This window comes from Dipteris shenzhenensis, chromosome 4 (genome assembly GCF_047967505.1).
Source record: "Dipteris shenzhenensis isolate YYH24624 ecotype China chromosome 4, Dip_SZ_1.0, whole genome shotgun sequence".
NCBI lineage: Eukaryota > Viridiplantae > Streptophyta > Polypodiopsida > Gleicheniales > Dipteridaceae > Dipteris > Dipteris shenzhenensis.
Window position 1 is genome coordinate 25,274,204 of NC_141599.1, and position 20,169 is coordinate 25,294,372.

A 20,169-nucleotide genomic window follows, 5' to 3' on the forward strand; every position below is an offset into this window, starting at 1 on the left:
TCTAGTGGGACTATATATATATATATATATATATATATTGGTGGTAACGGCGAGGAAAAGCGGCATGCACGTAGTTTGATGCGGCGCCATGCAGCCGATTTTCAGCGCGCTCTCCAAAAGATTGCCATTTTGGCCTCGCAATCCATGCACCTTTTCTCGCATCCCTCTTGTGATTCGCGCATCCACACCCCCCCTTTTCGGTCGTTGGATCACTCCCTTTCACACTTTCCGTCGTTGGATCTCTCCTTTGCCACCACCTTACAAATGCTATTCTCTTCTCATTCTATCCTTGCTTCTTGCTCGATTAGCTCTCTGCAACTCCCCCTTCCTTTACTTCCAACACCTCAACCCACCACAGCTCCGATGTCCCGTTTCACTGTAGCTTCCTTCCAATGACATAATTATATTGTCTCAGCTTTCTATTACGTTCTTTGGCTTTCCGCTTATGGTTTTACGTGTGTACGCAACACCTGCACAAATACGATACCATGGATCCCACCAGGGAGTTCACCAAGTCTGCCAAACGTTTGATCGTGAAGGTACTTAATGGTGGTCTTTTAGAGGTCATATATCAACCTGCATCTTTGTCTGGCCGGATTGAGATTCCTGCAGATGGTGCTCAACTGCAATGGAAGTGACTGTCGAATCAGTCACAACTGTTTACGCAAGCTTATGATTTGTGTTCTATGTAACCTTTAGAGCTTTACAAAAGTAGCCAGCTTTTCAAGTGGGAACAATGGTCGTGCAATAGTCCGAAAGGAGTAGTAATATTCAATTTGGAGGGAACGTTTTGTGGTCTAATCAGCGTTGGTATTGTAATTTTTGGCAGGTTGGAACGGCTGTCGTAACAAGGGCCGAAGATGGAAAGTTTGCATTGGGCCGCCTTGGCTCTTTGTGCGAACAAGTACTCTGTTGAAACAGAACTCTATTCTTTAGAACTGTGTTGTTGGGCATTTCTAGACTTTGCATAGCGATGTGTTTTGCTTCAGGTGAAGGAGTTAGTAGATTCGGGCATCGAAATCATCCTCGTTACCTCAGGAGCAGTGGGAATGGGATGTCAGCGTCTTCGTCATCGCCGACTTCTAAACACCAGGTGAAGCCTTGCGAAAACTATCCAGTTATTTCAGCTCCACGTTGAAACGCTTGTTGTACCCGGCCTAATTGACTAATTGAAAAGCCGGCGAAGGCAGTCGACTGCCAAAGAAATGGGTCGTCGATTATTTTTATTCCGATGCCGTTGGTCCTCGACCGGGAGTATTGCCATTCCTTCGTGTCAAACGAGAGTAACGGCGAGATGCATGACTCCAAATCTACTAGGGGCATCTGGCGAAAGGGGAGTGGGGGTGTTTATGTTTAATAGACGAATAGTGGTACGCGTGCGTGGATGAGGCATTCAGCCTAAGGGGTGGTGAGTACTTCGTGTGGAGCTGGCTAACGGATGGTATTTTTGCTGAATGGAAATGGCCCTTATAGCTTTGTGGATCTGGAGAAGCCAGAGGCACAGCTGGACGGGAAGGCATGTGCGGCAGTAGGACAGAGCGGGCTTATGGCGCTATACGACATGCTTTTCAGCCAGGTCCACCTCACCTAGAACCTCATCATTGCTCACTGCTACAGTCCTCTTCTACATGTGTTTTAACGCAATTCATTATTTACCATGTTTTGCAGTTAGATGTGGCATCTTCTCAACTGCTAGTAACAGACCGTGACTTTAGTGAGATCAATTTCAGAAAGCAGTTGGTTGACACCGTCAATGCTCTATTGGCGCTTCGAGTGGTGCCCATCTTCAATGAGAATGATGCCATTAGCACAAGGAAGGATCCTTACAAGGTTATTTGTTAATTCATAAAACTGCAATCTCTGGTTCTGATACAGTATCAGTGGTTTACGTGAACACTTTTTTGATTAACTTCTTTCAATGCCAAATTTGGTAGTCTCCATCTTTACTAACGAGTCCATGCGTGTGAAAAACTATTGCAGGATTGTGGTGGCATTTTTTGGGATAACGATACCTTGGCAGCACTTCTAGCATTGGAACTGAAGGCAGATCTACTTGTACTACTGATGGATGTGGATGGACTTTACACCAAACCTCCCTTAGAACCTGGATCAAAGCTTATTCATACTTACATTAAAGAAAAACATGATGAGTTAGTCACATTTGGTGAGAAGTCCAGGGTTGGAAGAGGCGGAATGAAGGCAAAAGTTTATGCTGCCTGGAAAGCTGCAACTGCTGGCATTCCAGTTGTTATCACAAGGTAGATTTGAATTATTCACGCAAAGCTATCTTGCCAGTCAAATTAAAAGCTGTCTTTTGAAGGTCATTTTTCACTCTATAGAGACAACAAAGTTAGGGCTTTTCAGAGCCCCTAAAATTGATTGTCCTTATCAGATCTTGCTTAGTTTACTTCAGGTTTTGATTGTCATTTAATTTTAGCTTTCCTCAAAACAGATGTCATAATATTTCCTGAATAGACGTTGATGTCACTTTGCTTTTCGTTTTTGTGCAGTGGCTGTGCTGCAAATGCATTAAAGAGGGTTATGCAAGGGGATCGGATAGGAACTTTATTTCATAAGTGTGCATCCGAATGGGATACTATAGAAGCTGTTTGTGATTCCCGGGAAATGGCAACAGCTGCAAGAAATGCGAGTAAGCGTCTGCAGGTAAGTTTTCCTTACAAACAGAATTTGAAGTGCAATACATTCGTGAACATGTATTTAAATATCTTTTGGATATTGATTTTTTAAATGAAATTCTCCCCAGGATGTAAAGCCTGGCTTTGGAAATATTCCAGTGATACTCTCTCCAATGTTCTGGTTACTTGTTGAATCTTTAAACATGCCACGATCTTACAGCATAGGACTACTTTTGATTTTACTGAATTCTAGTTTTGGATTTTAACATCATTCAGAAGATTGAAAGTTCTTTGCTCAATCAATGCAGGGACAGTCCTCTTTAGAGCGGCAGAAAATTCTCACTGATATTGCAGATGCTTTGGAGAACAATCAAGAAATTATCAGATCGGAAAATGAGTTGGACATATATGCTGCAAAACAACAGGGTCTTTCAGATGCTTTGATCAGTAGATTGAGATTGCAACCTGGGAAGGTGAGGACTAGAGACCAGCATAGGGTATGCCATGGTTTCTAGACATAATCTTGTGGAAATTCTATGGAAAAAGCTGCTTTAATCTCTGCTTCTGAAAAATGAAGTATTTTCCAGATCTGATTTCTGCAAGGTCTATGGCAGAGTTGAGAGGCCCTGTGTTTTAGTGCAACATAACCTTTATGCTGGAAATTTCAAAACTCATTACTATCTTGCAAATTTCAGATAGAAAGCTTGTCCCACTCTGTACGAATGCTTGCTGACATCAAAGAGCCAATTGGCAATATACTGAGGAGAACGGAGGTTTGTTTCTTCACCATGGGATCATTCTGTTCTGGATGTTGTGTCTGTATGCAAGCTCTACTAAAATAGTCAGGAAGCTTGGTCTACTAAGCAGCAGTCTTTCTGGAGAGGGGAAAAAAAATGTTTTTTGAAATTTATAAACTTGCCACTCCATTTTATGAGGTAAGGTTGGGCATCTTTAGACTGGTGGTCAAACTTTAAAATCTTCAATTATTCAGGTACTTTCAGACTATTCCAATTATTTCTTTCCCCTTAGTAAAAACCATTCTTGCAGATTATGGAGGGACTTATTCTGGAGAAAGTCTCATGTTCCCTAGGAGTTATTCTTGTGATTTTTGAGTCCCGACCAGATGCATTAATTCAGGTGAAACTTAATGGTGCTATGCTTACCAGGGAGCACTTCATTTTACTTTCTTGTTATGATAGCTGTGAACATCTTGAGAAAATAGAGAAAAGCAAGGATGTATACAGATATCTTCTTTATTGGCAGATAGCAGCATTGGCAATTCGAAGTGGAAATGGCCTCCTGTTGAAAGGTGGGAAGGAAGCATCAAGATCAAATGCAATTCTTCACAAGGTATATTTATTCTACAATTTTATGCAAGGCACTGAATCTGGGTCCTAGGATTCTTGTTTCACGTTGAAGCTTAAGAAAAGTTTCAAGACTTTTGAATATGACATTTCGGAATTTTGTTGCTCTTGATATTTGATTTTCCTGGAAATTGTTTGCATGAAGTACTTTTGGAGTGCTTCAGGTAACTTTTAAGATGCCTCACAGAACTACATGTATGCAGGTTATTACCACAGCATTACCTACTTCTGTCGGTAAGGAGTTGATTGGGCTGATTACATCAAAAGATGAAATCCCGGACCTACTCAAGGTATGGTTATGATTATCATTTCATAAAATCAAGCTCATGGTGTCCATTTCTCTTCGATGATGAAGGATATTAAATAATCGTGAATATGTTTATGTGCAGCTAGATGATGTGATTGACCTTGTGATTCCAAGGGGCAGTAATGATCTGGTTGCTCACATTAAACAAGCAACCAAGATCCCAGTACTGTGTCATGCCGGTAAGTTCTCTATCATCAGAAAATGTTTGAGGACATGATGCTACCAATGTAATGTTTCAATGGTTGCACCTCATGAAACAGAATCTAGAGATTTAGCTCAATTTTATCAAAACGGTTTACTCTACGTTCGAATGCAGATGGAGTATGCCATGTGTATGTTGATAAGGCAGCCAATCTGGAAAGAGCGATGCGCATTGTTTTGGACTCCAAAATTGATTACCCTGCCGCATGTAATGCCATGGTATGCAAAATTCTGTACTTTTTTCAACTTCAAGTGAGATTAACTGTACGGTTTATATGACAAGATGTTAAAGGAAAGTTGTATTTGTTTCCACTCTCTTTCTCACAATAACAAACAGGAAACATTATTGGTGCACGAGGAATCGACAAGAAATGGAGTTCTGAAGAAACTTTCATCTGAACTGCAACTGGCAGGTTTTCTTCAAGCTCTCTATAAATTCTAAGTGTTTAATGCAGTAGACAAAACAAAATTATGCCTAATTCCGAGTATGATTCAAATCTGTGCTCAGTTTTTCTTGTGACAAATAGAGATACCTAACCTTTGTGTCAAAATTAGAAGTGGGACTAGCTGCTTAACTTGAACTTGAAAATGGAAAAAAATCAATAAAATACATCAGGTAAGAGAACGGAAACCATGGTTTTGTTTGATTTTCTACTTTCAGAACTTTGGAATGTGTGAATTTTATCTCACGGGTAATTTGTTGGGATACATGGGTCAACTCCTCACGTGTAAACCCCAAAATGAGGAGGACACGGTGGAGTGTCACCTGTTATAGGTATGGCGTTGAGAGGATTTCCACGTGGCAGGACATAAAGCTGCTTCATGGGAAGATCCAAGAGCAGCAGATCAGGCTTCCTTACGGCAGATCTGGGTGATGCATGGGCTGCCACATAGGCAGCCGGGTGGCTGCCAGGTGGGAAGCACAATCAGCAGCCACTTTGGCCTGCATACGTGGCAAGCAAGGCTGGTATGGCAGGGGTTCAGGGTCATTTATGGGGCCAGCAAGGGACCCTGGAGAGAATGGACTTCATGTGCAGCAAGCAGTCTAGGTTGGGCTGTATGTAGGGCCTAGATGGTGCTGACAGTTGGCCAGGGGAGCTATCAAGTTTGGCAGATGGGACAGGCCTGGCCCTTCATGTTGGTTGGACCAACGGGCCCAGCACCCTGCAGACCGGCTAATCAGCATGATCTTTCGACCTTTTGGCCTCTCCACATGATAAAACAAGGTCTATTGCCTAGTTCTCCCCAATCAATGAGAGCCACGTGGTAGCAATTGGAGGGAGATACTTAAAGGAGCAGCACAAATCCCTTATTTTGGCATTAGAAAACGTAGCAGCCTGCTGCAGGTGTAAGGTACATTGCCTTTTGAACTGAGATTTGTTAAAATTTTGGATGTTGAGTGTATACTCTCTTCCAAATCTGTAAATATATTCAGGTACACTTGTGTACACAAGTCATTAGTAGTGTGTGTGTTCCAAGAATTGGGGAAGAAGGCCTTTGCTTTAAGAGAAGAGGGTGATTTTAAATCCGTCAAACGGCCATTTGTCAAGTTGCTTGGAGTGTGTTGCGCTTTAAAATCTCTTTCAGGGTATGGCATCCCACATGCAGATTCCAAATTTTGGTGAGGTAGGAGGGACTGACTCTCTTATTTGAAAATATAGATTTGGAACCACCTGGTTGCAAGAGGAGATTACTGAAAGTGTGGAAACTAAGTCCAAGGATCAAGTGGATGCAACGGGCAAGGTCATGAAGGCTGCAGATCTAACAGATGTTAGAAAATGATGGCCTTGGGGCCCTGGCTAACCCTAACCGTAATCGCCAGTTTGGGGGTATATTGGCATTAGCGATACATGCTATGATGAATTCGCCTTTTGGAAACCAACAGGGCAATTTCCTGGGATGTCATCTAGCTCCTGTGACATTCCCTTGTAGTAGTAAGGGAGGAGTTACCTTGGGACGAGTAACGACTGTGCAAGCAAGCCCCCCCCTAAATACTAGTCTCGCTCCTGCTAGAGTTAGGGGATATAGCAAGGGAGAAACTGCTTGGGATGGGCAGGGAGAGTGCAAGCAAGTTCCCCAATGTTGGATCATTTGACCTCACCGAACAACATTGGAAATTCTAGTGATGGTCTTGTCTCTTTGGTTGATTTAGTTGGGTCTAGCTCGGTAAATCAAAACAAAAAAGTTAGAAGAAACATATATAGAGAAAGGTATAACTTTTTAGCTAGGTCAAACATGAATAATTTGGGGAAGGTAACATTAATTGGTCTAACTTTAAGGCTTTGTTAGTTAGCACTCATTATACTAATAATAACATAAGAATTCTTAATAAACTAAGACGTCTTAGAAACAAGCATCTTAAGACTTCTATTTCTATTAGTCCTATTCATGCCACGCAATTAATTTATGTTGCCTATAACATACATAGTAGTAATATGCTTTATGTAGGACAAACCTATAGGACAGCTTTTATTCGTTTTCAAGAACATGTTAGGGAAGCTAGAAAAGTTCATAGGAAGAATTCCTTAATTGAGAATTCAAAACCCTTATATGCAGCAATGGCAAAGTCTGGTTTTGAATCTTTTCGTTGCTTTCCCATTGAGCATATAGAGGGCCATTTTAATAATGCCAAGGACTTTTACAAGGCTGCTCGTCCTCGTGAATTGTTTTGGATGAGAACTTTACACACTTTCTTCCCAAGAGGTTTTAATTTGGAAGGAAAATCAACTCTTCGTAAAAATAAAAGAACCCTTTGATGTGGAAAACTCATATCAAGCCCTTTAACATTCATCATTATCAACATAGTCATACACCTAACATCGTATGGAAACCTAGAGTTATGTTACGAGGTTGTCCTAGCTCTCCTGCAATCTCACATGTAGTTCGTGAGTTGCCTCCCTCACTTCCTCTTCCTCCACTTCCTCCTCCTTTAGTTCCTTTAACTTCCTCAGCTCCAAGAGTTTTTGCTTCTCAACACTATAAAAGAAGACTACTCTACCTAGATAGATTAATGTCACTAGGTCTTTTTTCAATAAAAGTTTTTGAAAAATATAATGTCAAAGTTCTTTTTAAACTTTAGTACACCTTGGAAAACTTCTCTTTTGAGGATTTGAATCTAAATAAGCTCCATTATATACAACTTAAAACTTCTTGGATCGCTTCTTAAAAGTAAAAGCTTCCTTTCAAAGCAAAGAAGTCTATCTAAATAAGGAACTCTTGATTTGTATTTTTACTTCTCCCTCACTTGACAAGATAGGCTTAAACTCCATTTTGAAGTCTCCTGAAGTAATGGAATCTCTCCCTCATTTTGTGAGAAGAATTTGGAAGCATCCAGTAGTAGCTTGGAAGTAAGTAAATACTTTAGGACAAAAGGCTTTCAACTATGGAGAGATAGGTAAAAGGCTTTCAGAGCATTCAAAATCTTCTATCCTTAAAGAACCTTGTTGTTGTAAATGTAAGAGATTCCAAAGCTTTATTGATGCTGATTTAGGACATGTAGTCACAAGTGATACGTCAATTTTGCTTTCTAGTAACCTAAGAGACCTTTTCATGAAAGGCACGAAATTTCGATTGTACTCTTTTAAAGAGTCTTGCCTTTTAAAAGCTATCGATAAGGGAATCTCAAAGTTTGTTTTGCAATTAGAAGAATGTTTAGGAGTTAAAAATATCTTATCAGAATGGAAAGGGAAGAAAGTTTCTTTGAAACTAGAAGAAGTCCCTTCGGTTATTTGCTCAAAGAAAAGTAACCATCTTTCTAAAGAAGATGAAACTCTTCTTTGAAAATTCCATAGGAATTTTATCATTTCTTATGTGGACAAATGTTCCAATAACTTTGTTTTTATTTGCAAAAAGTTTTACTTAGAATGTCTTTTGAGAGAAGTGAACTCGTCTGCCAAAACTTATGCCCCTGCCTTAGTTTCTCAAAAGGATTTGATCTCAAAACATCAGAGTTTTTGCAAGTCTTCTTGGTTTGTTTGCAATCCAAGCATACCTTTTCTTTGTGGTGCTTGGAAGTTTCACAAAACTCCAAAAAGCCCAAGATTTATTGCAGCTGCTTGTGAGACTACTATGACGAATGTCTCTAAATGGCTAAGCTACTGCTTCAAAGCCATGTTGCCTAGTGTCCATGAACTTTGGAGGGACTTATTAAAAGAGACAGATGTCCCCTCGAACTAAGCAGGATTTTAAATGACTCTGTAGGAATGATTCCTGTTGTAAAATTTTTTAATTCCTCTCGAAGCATTCAGGAAAAAGACTCTCCTATTCTCCTTCAAACCTATGATTTTACCACGCTTTACACAAAGATTGAGCTGGAAGACCTGAAGTTTAGAATTAAAAAGCTAGTGGCTGAAGTTTTCAAGCTGAGATTTGACAAAGATAGATGTAAAGTGCTAAAAGTTGAGAAAACAGCCTTATGCTTTGACTTTTTGTGGCTAAAAAATAAAGATCATAACATAGGTTCTAAAAAGAAAAGATACACACAGGTAGTAAGTGTAGAAGATGTTTGCTCTTGGATGGTTTTTCTTTTAGATAATCTTTACATCACAATAGGTGATTCTTTGTTTCAACAAGTTATAGGAATCCCCATGGGCACTAATTGTGCCGTCTTTTTAGCAAACTTTTATCTTTTCACTTATGAATTTGAGTTTATGCAACGTCTTATTTCTGTCAATACCTGCCCTATCATTTTACATAAGCTTAGTCAAGTTAGGCATTTTATAGATGATTTATTTATACCAGATGTTCCTAACTTTCAAGACTTTATGTACAAAGATGCTAGAGCATTTGGAGAAGGAATCTATCCTCGTGACTCTTGTGAACTGAACTGCACTTCAAGAGGGGATTCTTGTGTTTTCTTAGATCTTACTCAAACATTTCTGATTTGGCAAAATATGGAGTCATTTCTTCCCAATTCCATAGATTTTCCCGCCTTTGTACAACTAAGGAGTATTTTATCACTCAATGTAGTAATTTGATCACTTTACTATTACACAAGAGGTATAATCCAAGGAAAATAATGAAAAAAGTTCGCACATTCTTAGATATGAAGTCTTTTATCTATGGTGTTTCGGCCTTAGGTTTGTTTAGAATGATTGAACATAAGCTGAAAACAAAAAGCCCGTTTTTCTTTTAGTTTCAAAAGAGAGTTTGTTTGAGTATACTTGTGCTTTCTAAGTTAGAAATGTATTTTTGCCTCTTTGTAGAAACAAGACATAAGTGTAAAGGGCCATTTAGCTTTTCATGTTTTAAATAAGAGAGAGAGAGAGAGTTTCTAGTTTTTTGGAGGTTTTTGTTTCTAGACTTGCTTGTTTATTTTTTCTTAAGTCACCTGCTTCGTTTCTTCTTTATTTCTTGTTTTCATTCTCTTTTTTTTATTTGACGTATTTTAGTAAGCACTGGGTTTGCCCAAGAGACTCCGCAGGTCTTTAGAAACCTAGTATAGCTGCTTATGCTTGGGCACTGATGACAACATAAGTGTTGCTTTGCTTGCTAAGTATGTCTTCCTTTTGTTTTTCATAAAAGTTTTTGTTTACCTCTTTTTTCTTCTCTTTCATTTTCTCTTTTATTTTCTTTGTAGATTTTTTATCTTTAGAACAACAAAAATTCTAAATTTGTATGATTGGACTTATTCTAGTCTTACAAAGGTATATATATATGCTTTGTAAATTCTGAGTCTCTTTCCACGATCACTCCTATGACTGTAGATTTGGTCCTTTCACAGACTCAGTTACTAGTGATAGCATGTGAGGCCTGGACCATCTTAAAGGATCTATTCGAGACCAATAATGCAGCACAGATAGTGGTAATTGGTTATTCATGCTTATGATTGATTAGGGAGAATTTGGCAAAGTCGCCGAATCAATTGGCAGCGGTTGGTCAAGAAAAGATCAATAACCAATTGACTATAATCATGGTCAACAAACTTCTAAGGAGTACAATGGATTAGTGACGACTTTGATGGCTAGAGAACAATTGCATCCACTCATTTTTGAGAAGCTTCAAGAGGAGGCTCAACAAGAGTTGTTGATAGAGATGGCGATCTTTTGATAGAGAGATCAAGAAGAAGAAGACGGGATACTACTCTAGCAACAGGCCACGGATCCAAATTCCTTTTTGGAGGTGAAGGACAGCATGAGTTCCTATGGAAATTTTAGTTCTTGCTTAGGATAATTATGATTAAAGTCTTGCACATATGAGACCAATAGTGGCACTATCAAGAAACTATCGATATAATAATATCTTATTAAATGCTTTCCATGTTTTAGAAGTAGTTCCAGGTGTAGTCCATTTGGCACTGATCATGCCTATGAGATGCTAACTCACCATCCAAAGCTTGGAGGACTCTTGAAACATTGCAGTACCAAAGGCCATGTCAGATAGGCATATGAACTGCACAACTTCTCTGTTTGTCCATAGGCTCCATCATATGTGACGAAGCGGACTGACTTGTCTCCTCCTTTGAACTTTTGTCCTTGATATTGGATCTCTTTCCTTGATGTCCTTTGCGTGAAGTGTAGGACGAAGAGAAGGACGAGGACGATGAAGAGGGGCTGGAACTAGGAGGGTTTCTTTTGTGCTTTTTGCTCCGAAGAGTGGGCGATCTTCATCTTCTTCTTCTTCTGCTTGGATTTGGACTTCTTTCCCTTTATGGCGTTTTTGGGGTGGTATGGACTAAGAGAGCGCCTTGTTGAACTTTTCTCTTTCAAGATGGTGATGCATTAGGAAAACATTTTGAACTCACCTCCTTAGGGGAAGAAACTGTGACCTATTTGGACACGAGATCCATAGAACCAGCTTCAAAGCGATGCTGAAATTGAGGGATCTTTAAAGTCTTAAGGTCTTAGATTTTTGCTTTTACAAAATCTTTGTCAAGCTCATCATCTAACTCTGCAGATTTTCTTTTACTGGTCATCCAGGTGCTGAGCTTCCATACTCTGAAGGATCAGTCCTCTTGTTGAAAAGTCGATACTAATTAAGGCTGAACTATTTCAAAACCTGGCTAGTCCAAAAAGCACTGGATTGTTGATAAAGAAGCAACCGATTGTGGATTGCACTTTGGGGCACGAACAGAAATTCGAACTGAAACAAATACTCTCTTTCTGCAAATTGTCAAACAACTTTCTATTTTGGGACAGCAAACAAGGCTGAAGCAAATCGTCAAGATTTGAGACTGATAGGAGCTTGAAACTTGCTGTTTTGCAAATAGGGCAGAATTCACCATGCCAAGTTTTGCTGATTTCTGAGGTTGTTTGCAGGTCAAAATCTGCTTGCTTTCTTGCTGGAATTCACAAACTAAAACAAGCTCATTGGGCTGAGAAGACTATGCATAGAATTGCGATCAAGCTAGAAACTACATGTCTGGATTGCTTGCATTTAAAACTTCTCTTTTTACTTGGTTGATTTTGTCTACTCCAATTCTTTGCTATCTCCTAGGGCTAGGGATCATAGTTGTCACTTTTTCTCTCATTTCCAAGGTCCGAGGGTGTTGGTCACCTACAGTCGTGTCATTGCTTGTTGTAGCATAAGTGTTCACAAGTGTAGAATAGGTCCTCGGGTCGTATTCCGGTGAGAGGTGCAGGTTGAAGTGTGGAAAGCAGCTCTCATACTCACGTAGGTAAGAAAGAGGGCTGGATCACAATGATGGGTGGAGGCTCTTGCCTCCAAGGGAGTTCAAGGGTTTAGAAGGATGTTGCAGGGTTCAGAAGGGGGATAAGGTTGAGAGAGCTAACTAGGAGTTCCAGGGTTCAGAGAGGGTTAAAGGGTTTAGGAGGAGGCCAGGGTTGAGAAGTGGAGAGCTAGTCTCCTTCGTGACTTCAAGCGGTAAAGGGTTGAGAAAGAGGATCAAGGGAGGAAGGAGGAGGGGGAGGGAGGTGGAGGAGGAGGGAGGAGAAGATAGGAGGAGGAGGAGGAGGAGGAAGGAGGAGAGGGAAGGAGGAGGAGGAGGAGGAGCAGGAAGGAAGAGGAGAGGAAGGGGGGACGGTGGGTAGAGCATGCAATCACATCAAGGGAGCATGGACCCAAGGAGAACAAGCACATGAACACTAAAGTGAATTGCCCCAAAGAGTGGGAGCTTCATTACATTGAGAGAGATTGAATACTGAACCCCAAAGAGTGGGAGCTTCATTACATGTGATTCCCTTCACTTGTGAAGGTACCTTTTGGAGTCCCTTCACATTTAAAGGTATTTTTTTGGAGTCCCTTCACCCTTTTGTATTCCTTCGTGAAGGTACCTTAAAAAGTGAAGGCGTTTAGTCTTCTCTCTCTAGTTTTATTCTCTCTCTCTCTAGATCTTGATTTTTCAAGTATGATTGGATCTTGAGTTCTAGCTATCTTATCCTACTAGATTCCTCAAACCATCTTTCAAGCTCATGATATTACAAGTGGAGCTTTGCCGCTACTCCACACACACACTGACCTCATCTTTGTTGCTCTAGACTCTATTTCTAGCACTTGTTGTCACAGAGTGAGCAATAGTCACCAAGGAAAGTGACAAAGACAGCACTAAAACCTTAAAGACTCCTTCAAATTAGCAATAAACAACGTACATCACCTTCAAATCATAAGCCCAAGGGCTCAAGGGAAGCTAGGATTTTTTAGATGAAGGGAGAATTCTCCACGAACAGGGTGGAAACTCCAAATTCTTGATGGAAAACCACAGAAATCATGCGAAGATGGAAAAACAAAGGAGGGAATAACTAGAATCTCCATTGCAATTGAGATAGGGAGTGGGGACAGAGGAGAGAAGACATGTATTTTGCTAGCCTTTAATGGGGTAAAGTGTTGGAGTTTGTGTAGGACTTGGAAGAGTGCTAAATGATGGAGTAAGTGGGAAAAATCAGATCCGACAAGTCAAAAAGCACCAGGAAGATGGGGCCATTAAAGAAGGCCCCACGGGGTTCTAAAACGAGTATAAAGGCTACCCCAAGGGGGGCTAAAAGCACGAAAGCTAAGATTTTGTAAAAAGTAGCTTTAGGAAAGCAAGTCTAGCTTTTTGCTAGGCCAAGTCTAAAAAAGAAGAGTCTCCATGCTCCTAGATTCATTCAAGAGATGTACTCAGCTTCATGCTCTTCTTAGAGTCAATTGTAGAAAGTTTATTTCTATTGCAATAAAGAACTTTGGGGGGTTCCAACCCTTATTTCTAGGCCCTAGTGCTGTCTTCTCTCTCTCCTAGATGCCTTCTCTTGATGTGAATCACTTTTCCTTCTCTCTCCGTGCCTTCCCCACTTAGATGCGATTAGTTCTAATGCGCGATTCCTTTCCAATTTGCGTGCGTGTGCTTCTAATACGAGAGAGAGCCTGCTGCTGCGATTAGGGTTTCTTGTGTTCCAGACTTGCTCTGACTTATACCAGGAAAACACTGGATTCAATTGCGATTTATTCCAAAAGGATACTATCTGCTGTGATTTGATCCAGAACTGCTAGATTGGATTGTGGGCAGCCTATCAGAGCTCCTAGTTGTTGTGATTTTCTTACCAAGGGTGGTTTTGTTGTGCCTGGAGTCGATTTTAGTGGTATCAGAGCATAGTTTTTCCACTTTCCTTGGTGGCAACAATCCAAAGACTCCTCTGTTCAAGCTAGGGCAATTGGGATTTTGAAGGATCCTCCGCTTGAGCTCATCGCAATTCAGTTCAGGTTAGCATATACTATAATTTTCTATTTTATTGGGTCCAAATGTCGGAATAGTGGTTGCATCAGACAACCAAAATCCACTCCCACCCTTACTTCATCGCACTCCCATCTTCACCTATAAGCATTTACCTCCTTGGAAGGAGTCGTTTTAGGCTCCACCAAGCTTGCTTCAATGTGTTCGATTTTTCATTTCCCACCTCATGAGGTAGTTCAGCCACAAGGCAGCCCAGTATGAGACGTCCTATTGCACCTAATGAAGATCTCAATAAGGGATTCATAAAGGGAAGAATTCAGGAGTTCCAATCTCTGACTTGATTTCAGCACTTGTTCGTGGAGATTATGCCTTAGCACGTTCCTTCTTCCCACAAAGAGAGAATCGGTTGTAAATCTCCCTCAATTTCTAAAGAATCTCCTAGGAAAATCGTGCCTCAGGAAAGCATTCCCAAAGTTCTCCTTCGGTTCAAAGACATTCACATTCGGAGAAAAGAGGAAGGAGTCCGAAGCCTTATGGAAGACTAAGCAAAAAGCACCGATAGAGATTTCCTAGCTGTAGCCCAATCTTCTTCCAGTTCCTCTTCTTCTTCTTCTTTCTCTTCTTTCTCCTCTTCATTCCAAGAGTTTTCTTCTCAACCAGAACAAGACTAAAGGACTTCAAAGGAGGAGGCAAGTCCATCAAATGTACTACTTTTGATGGAAAATATAGAAAACAAAATTGAAGATTGTATGCCTCCATCTTACAAGAAATGCCAGGGCATGGTGGGCAGCTCTTCTAAGTGGTGGATGAAGCAACCAAGAAGTGGAAAAGTTTCAAGAATGAGTTTTTCAAGAAATTCTTGCTAAACAATTTTTATGATGATGTTCATACAACTTGGGAGAGTGTATCCATGACAGCCACGGATATGATCAAGAATTATAATCATAAATTCTTTTCAACGTATCTCCAGATTACCACCTTAAAGGAAATTTCAGAAAAGTCAAAGATGCGGAAGTACCAGGCTAGTCTACATCCAAGTATTTGTACCTGAGTCAACATTGAACACAAGACAAAGCTGTGAGATCTGATGCACTCAGCCCTAGTGGCTGAAGAAATGAAGAAATGTTTGCTACGGATGATGGCTGCCTCGAAAGGAAAGCATGGAGAAACCATCAAAAGGAACATGACCCTAATAGTTTGGGGACAAAATCAGCTCTAGTTTTAGAAGCCGAGGGATCCATTGAAGCCCTACAAAGGAAATTCAAAGTTTTCACCAGAGCAACTAGAGGCCTTTCAAAAGGAGGGAAAGTGTTAAAATGACATTTGACAGCCTTATGCCCCAAAAAGCCTATAGGGTTGAGGGAACATAAAACACCAAAAGAACCTTCAAAGACTTTGGCGGGAGGAGTCCCTGATATGTTTGGAAGAGCAACTAATTCAGAAGCTCAGGAACTTTGGGTAAAGTAAGAGACCAAAATTGTTTTATCTTATTCGATCCAGGAGCTACAGACCATTTCATCTCAACAAAGTAGCTTTGAGGCTAGGAATCAAGACTAAAGAGTTGGGACCAGCTCTAGATGTGGAACATGTTTTTGAAGGAAATCTAGTTAAAGTTACTCCATTGATTAGAAAGCTCAGAATTCATATCCAAGGCTATGTGGGCCATGAGGAGATCTATCTCTCACCCCTCAAACATCATGATGTCTTGATATGAAGACAAGAACTCTCAGTTACATGCACAAAAACAAGGAGCACAAGATTTTGGCCAAAGGAAGAGGCAAGACAATCCCAGTTGTATCTAACAGTTCTATTGATAAATCAATAAAATCAGCTATTTCTGCGTACTTTATTTTTGTATGATAGAGAGAGGGTGAACCTCAAGTGGAAGTGAATCCTATTGAAAAAGAAAAACTTCAGTTTCTTGATTCTTTCAAAGATTGTTTCCTAGATTCTCTTCTAGCAGAGCTTCTTCCTGAGCGGCTGGAAGATCATGTCATAGAGCTCGTTCCAGGAAGTGAGCCTCCAAATCAGCCATCTTATCGCATGAGCGCAGCATAGACCGAAGAAATCATGGCACAAATACATGATCTACTTTCTAAAGGAATCATTAGACCTAGCTCCTCACCCTTCTATTCACCCGTGCTCTTAGGTCAAAAGAAAGATGGATCCTATCGTATGTGTGTGGATCATAGAGCCCTCAACAAAATGATGGTCAACAATAGGTTTCCAATCCCTTGCATACACTATATACTGGACAGAATAAAAGAAGCTACGATTTTGAGTCACATGGATTTGAAAAGCGGGTATCATCAGATAAGGATCCATCTTCAGGATGTTCATAAGCTCGATTTTCCGACTCTTCCGATTATGAGTTCTTGATGATGCCCTTCGGGTTAACCAATGCACCAGCCACTTTCAATCGCATGATGGACAGGATTCTTATAGACATTTCAAAGGTACTTTCTTTGATGACATCTTGGTCGTTTCAAAGATGGAAAAAGAACATAAGGAGCACTTGGCCACTGTGTTTCAAGAACTTTAAAATTACAAGCTTTTTATTAATGGCAAGAAGAGTGTGTTTTTTCTTGATGAGATTCACATCTCTGGCACATTTTCTCTAAAGAAGGATTGATAAGAGCTATATAATAATGACCAGATCTTACCTCGGTACATGAAATACACAGTCGTCTTGGGATTTTCTCCTATTACATACGCTTCATCAGACACTTTGCTCATATAGTAGCCTTGTTACATGATTTGACCAATAAATATGTAGTGTGTGTGTGTGTGTGTATGTACACACACACACATATATGAACAGCAGCAGCAAGGATGGTATGGCAGGGTTTCAGGGCCATTTATAGGGCTAGCAAGTGGACTTGGCAATATCCAACTAGGTCTGCAGGAAGCAGCCTGGTCCCTATATGTAGGTCTTCTTTGGCCCAGATTTAGGGTCAGATAAGGTTGACAAGGACGTCCCTTCATGTGGGTCAGCCCACATACCTGTCAGGGTTGGAAAGGGGCCCATTTGGCCATACAAACAGACTAGTAGGCCCTATCTATTGATTGGTTGGCTAGCAGGTGCAGGGGGGACAGGCTGGCCCCTCCACCCTCTATAAAAGGAGGCATATGGCCTTATTCTCCCCTACTGAGAGCCAGTGAACTGCTGTGAGAGGCACACGGTAGCAGAGAAAGGGCAAAAATTATAGTAATCGGAGCCCTCATTTTGGTACCAGACAGAGCAGCAATGTGCTGCAGGTGTGATGGGCAGAGGGTGCCTTTGAAGGTGCATGGTGGAGAGAGAGAGAGAGAGAGAGAGGGTAGGCTAGGGAGAGAGATAATGATACTCAAAGAGAGACATAATGAAATGGAAATGAAATAGCAAGAGCAATGAACAAAGCCAAAGTACTCACATGTAGACCAAAGAGCTTGTATGCTTGATACTTGATTGATTTGACACTAGACAAGTATAGCTCTTATATAGAGCGCACACACACACATATGAACAGCAATGCATATGGGATAACTCCCAATGTGACACGTGGCATCCATAGGACACACTAGACTAGAACTCACTAGAACACACCAAACTGACTCATCTTGACTCCATTTCCTAACAGCCTTTGTATATGGTATTTTGTCTGTCTACTTGAGTGCACATTGTGTTCCAGATCGATAAATATTTGTAGGTATACTTGTGTGCATCACTAGTAATGTGATGTCGATCTGGGGAACATTCGGCTTCAGCAGAGCGGCCTCAATTATTAAAAGTAATCATGACATGCTATTAGTTTACTGAATAAGGCTACTCTCCACCTTCAAATGGATCTATAGTGGCAAAGATTCCTTGGAATTCCATTCATGAAGCTTTACATTACCCATTAGCGTATTGATTTGAGACTACATAAATAATGTCAATAGTTACGTGTACTTTCTCTTCTATATGGTCAAGAATCAAAACCATGTAGCCTGTGAACGTTTTCTAAAAAGGGTGCCTAAAGACCATTAATTTTGCTATTCATGGCTACTGAAAAGTTTGAACATTCCATCACAAACAACCGTTCAAATCTAGGAAATCTCACACTTTATTTTCCAGGATTAGTCTGTCTTGGGATACCTACTGCATCCTCCAATTGAGCATACAGTAGGGAGTATTTTCTGGAATTTTCAGTTCATTACGTAAGGACGGTGGAGTTTTCAAGCTCAGTTTTATCACTGTGAGAAAGGCATAATCAGCATCATAAAATTCATTTTCTACAATTTAAAATGCAAAGTTTAAAGCACATTCTGGCCCATTATATTTCTCATGAAGCACCACAAGTCATGCACAAGTTCCTACATTTTTCAATCCCATATTATCAATGCCTTGAAGACGTTTGACAATTTTTGTTGCTTTTTTGGATACTTCAAGGATTGTGAAGTTCTAATGTGATGGTTGGATTTAAAACAAGTCCAATCCTCAACAAGAGATATATTACCTGGAACAACTCATAACTCTATACCAGATGGTTGTGGTGGTGAAAGACACTTCTTTTTTCATACATATTTTTCCATCTTTTGGACTGATTTTTTTTCAAAAACTTGAGATTCTTAGCAAAATCATGGAAATTTTGGAAGAGAACAGCATCCGTATCCCAGAGTTTTATTGCTTCCATCTGTGCCTATTGAGACATTACTTTTGACAAAAGTAAAAACTGTATTCTTTGGTTGTAGGTGTGACATTGTACGGTGATACACAGGCTGCAGAATTATTGGGAATACCAAAGACAGTCAACTTCCACCAAGAATACAGCTCATTATCATGTGCAGTAAAGATTGTCAAAGACGTATATGATGCAGTGTGTCACATTAATGAGCATGGAAGGTAATTCCCTTCCATAATGCCCTCCACCCCTCCCGTTCTCTCTCTCTCTCTCTCCACACACTTTTCTTTTAGTAGTGAAATCCATTGAAGATTATATTACAAGAACCAGTCCTGAAAGGCGGGACTCTAGTTACAAGGATCTGAATATATTCTTAGCAGCTGTCTCTCTCTCTCCACACACACACACACACAAAATTGATATGCACATGGTAGTGTGCGCATGTGCTACGACTAGTACTTGGAACATAGTCCCTAATGGATTGAAAAATTTATAACTCAAAAGTACAACAATTGCATGCATATGTGTGTGCATTCAAGTGCCTCCTGCCAACCCCTAATACACACACAAGTACACCCACAAGCATGCAACCTCATCCATAGATATGTACACTCACTTGTAAAGACCATGCATACACAGCCATGCCTGCACATGTGCATGGTGGAGACGCCCCGAGAACACACATACTCAAATGTGTTGATCTATAAAGTTTGCATATTGCTCATACACAGCTCTGATTGCCATCTTAAAGTGTACACATTGAGTGCCTGAAGCCTGCCACAGGTTGGATCCATCCATTCTTCCACAGTTTCTTGTAGATGCTGGAGGAATTATTTTATGTATAATACATATTAAGTGGCAGTACACATATTGTTATATCATTATTGAATACAAATTTGAATTGCATATTACCTGGCAGTGCTCACACAGACTGCATTATTACTGAAGACATGCAGACTGCGGATGTATTCTTACGGAAGGTGGACAGGTGACACAACATTTCTTAGCAAATTTATATCTCTATTTGCTGTTTTTTAAATCAATTGTACAATTTAAGATCTAGGACATGCACAGATAAGTAATAGTTAGACATACTTTGTTTACTGTACTCCATTGATGGACACCCTATGCATTTGTACGATGATTTCTGAACTTGATTAGAGATCCAGTAGCTTTAAGTGTTGATACCTGTTGGAGAATAAACTACCCTGCATCCATTTCTGATATTTTATATGATAAAGGCAACTGATCTCTCATATCCATTGTTAAATAATTAGTGCTGCAGTTTTTCACAATGCAAGCACGAGATTCTGCGATGGTGGAAGATTTGGGCTTGGAGCTGAGGTAAGTGACACAATTCATCTATTAGTTTGACGTTTTGACAGACAGTGTCGGAACTGTATAAAAGGTATTT

At 40.3% G+C, this 20,169-nt stretch overlaps 1 protein-coding gene across 1 annotated transcript; it reads left to right on the forward strand.

Moving 5' to 3' along the window:
- Window positions 1-488: 488 nt before the first annotated feature.
- Window positions 489-18,980, forward strand: LOC147902633 (delta-1-pyrroline-5-carboxylate synthase-like). The gene is made up of 16 exons (XM_087373149.1): window positions 489-539; window positions 830-904; window positions 990-1,093; window positions 1,474-1,576; window positions 1,669-1,830; window positions 1,981-2,258; window positions 2,511-2,664; window positions 2,945-3,109; window positions 3,332-3,409; window positions 3,684-3,773; window positions 3,900-3,986; window positions 4,204-4,290; window positions 4,390-4,486; window positions 4,624-4,727; window positions 4,846-4,921; window positions 18,826-18,980. Exons 1-16 carry the CDS (start codon window positions 489-491, stop codon window positions 18,978-18,980), a joined length of 1,866 nt encoding a protein of 621 aa, XP_087229275.1.
- Window positions 18,981-20,169: the final 1,189 nt, after the last annotated feature.

Excerpts from the sequence above, each read along its gene's own strand:
- LOC147902633 (XM_087373149.1), top strand. The coding sequence starts at position 489 with ATGGATCCCACCAGGGAGTTCACCAAGTCTGCCAAACGTTTGATCGTG. Across the intron at positions 2,665-2,944 it reads ATGCGAGTAAGCGTCTGCAG|GGACAGTCCTCTTTAGAGCG; the intron begins GTAAGTTTTCCT and ends CAATCAATGCAG. Across the intron at positions 3,987-4,203 it reads CAAATGCAATTCTTCACAAG|GTTATTACCACAGCATTACC; the intron begins GTATATTTATTC and ends ACATGTATGCAG.